This window comes from Eutrema salsugineum, unplaced genomic scaffold, assembly GCF_000478725.1.
Source record: "Eutrema salsugineum unplaced genomic scaffold, Eutsalg1_0 scaffold_12, whole genome shotgun sequence".
Taxonomy (NCBI): domain Eukaryota; kingdom Viridiplantae; phylum Streptophyta; class Magnoliopsida; order Brassicales; family Brassicaceae; genus Eutrema; species Eutrema salsugineum.
This window is the reverse complement of record NW_006256895.1, coordinates 10433651-10435520: the sequence shown is the minus strand read 5'-3', so window position 1 is coordinate 10435520 and position 1870 is coordinate 10433651. Positions and strand designations below refer to the sequence as shown.

The 1870-nt window shown below is 39.5% G+C and overlaps 1 protein-coding gene across 1 annotated transcript; it reads right to left on the bottom strand.

Annotated features, from left to right (window-relative positions):
• Positions 1-870: 870 nt before the first annotated feature.
• Positions 871-1308, bottom strand: LOC18025707. The gene has a single exon (XM_006408860.1). The coding sequence runs from the start codon at positions 1306-1308 to the stop codon at positions 871-873; it is 438 nt and encodes a 145-aa protein (XP_006408923.1).
• Positions 1309-1870: the final 562 nt, after the last annotated feature.

The following is a 1870-nucleotide window of genomic DNA, read 5'->3' as shown; positions in this document are numbered from 1 at the left end:
TTGCATTTCTTTTATGTTTTTTCCCTTCAGAGCTAATTAAGGCCAAGACATGTTCGAAGAATCACATGATTCACGAGTGACGACATGTTTTATAAACACTCCTTTTTTTCACTGTAGCTAGACAATACCAATATTCTTTTGATCGCTATTGAACGTAGCTTTGACAGGTCAATTTAACAACCTTAGGTTATAGTTTAGACAATTGTGTTTAGATATTTATATAAATTAACAACAAAAAATTGAGGATTTTTGTAAGAATTTCACATTCGAAAATATGATGACATCTAAAATAATACTATGGGTCTGTTCTTTTTAGTGTCGCTGCGTCTGCGGCTGCGTCAAAGTAAAACAGGTACAACAGAAACAACAATTGCCACCGAATGACTGCAGGTGTGTGTTGAAGATGATCGCAGGTGTGTGTTTAACATGATCGCAGGATTATCTCATAGCCGCTGGAATTTTCCAGCGTCACTTTTCCGGTAACACAGGTACCACAACGACACCTCCCTTTTCCAGCAGGACCTTGGACATTGTCGTTTTGCTTTCCTACCTATTACGACTACTGCCGTATTACTCCGACGCAGCTGCAGACGCGGCGACAGAGAAAAAAACAGGCCCTATATAAGTGATCAGTTAGAACGTTGATGCATTCATTTCTAAATAATTTTAGTTGATAATTTATATATATGTACCTACAAAAAGTAACTCTAAATAGTTGGAGTTAGAAAATGATTCTCAAATATGTATAGAAATTTCGGATGAGTATGTCCAAATACAGAGGGAAAGCTATCAGTTTTATTTTTGATGAACAAATATGCTAATATTACTTTCTTTTTTTGTTCGAAGTGTTTTTCATTCATTCATTTAGTTCTAGGAAAAACTATCCCTTACATTTCTGGGTTGGTCTCTTTCGATTCCCTCAAGAGCCCTTTTTGCTAAAGCATCAGCCTGAGCATTGGCTTCCCTTGGTACATACATGAAACGAATCTCAGAGAAAAACGAAATCAAGTTAAATATATCCAAGAGAACTCCATAGATTTTCGGGCATAAGGTCTTGGTCGTGATTGTCTGAATAAGCGATTTTGAATCTGAAGCCACACAGAGTTTCCTGATTTCTAAGTCAATCGCATCTGCCAGAGCCATTTTGATTGCTATTGCTTCAGCTATTAGGGGGGATCCCACAAAGACCACATAGTCTGATTTCTGGAGTTTCCGCTTGAAGTTTGGAATCTCGATAACCCATCCAATTCTGGCGTTTAGAGTTTCCTTTTGCCATGCTCCATCGGTGAAGCACCGAACAAAATCCATTGGGAAATCGGATTCCAAGCTTTCCTGAGATCACTTGGAATTTTCAGGTTCGATTGTTGAGCCCTTTGCCATTCTTTTGCATTTCTGATAGCGTTATTCATGACCTCTTCTGCAGATTATTGTTTTCCTTTGAAAATGACATTATTCCTTCCTGTCCATAGGTTCCAAAGTATCCAAGGAGCAAGGGGGCCATTTGCGATACCCGAAGGTGGTAGGCAAAGGATCGAATTCAGGTATCGAATCCATAAGCTGAGATTATGGGGGTTTGATAGTATAGCCTGATCCTTGAAAGGGGCTAGCCTCTATATCCTTTGAGCAAAACTGCAGTTGAAGAAAACATGTTGAGCTGATTCCCATTCTCCACATCTCGGGCACGAGGCTCGGGCAAGGATTCTCCGATGGACCAAGTTCTCTCCTATAGGTAATGCTTCCTGCATGATCTTCCATAGAAAGAGTTTGATTTTTTCCGAAAATTTGCCCTGACAGATTTCATTTTGCCACATAAAGTCAGCATTGTTGTTGTCAGTTGTTGTTCCTTGATCAGCCAGCGTTCTTGCGAAAT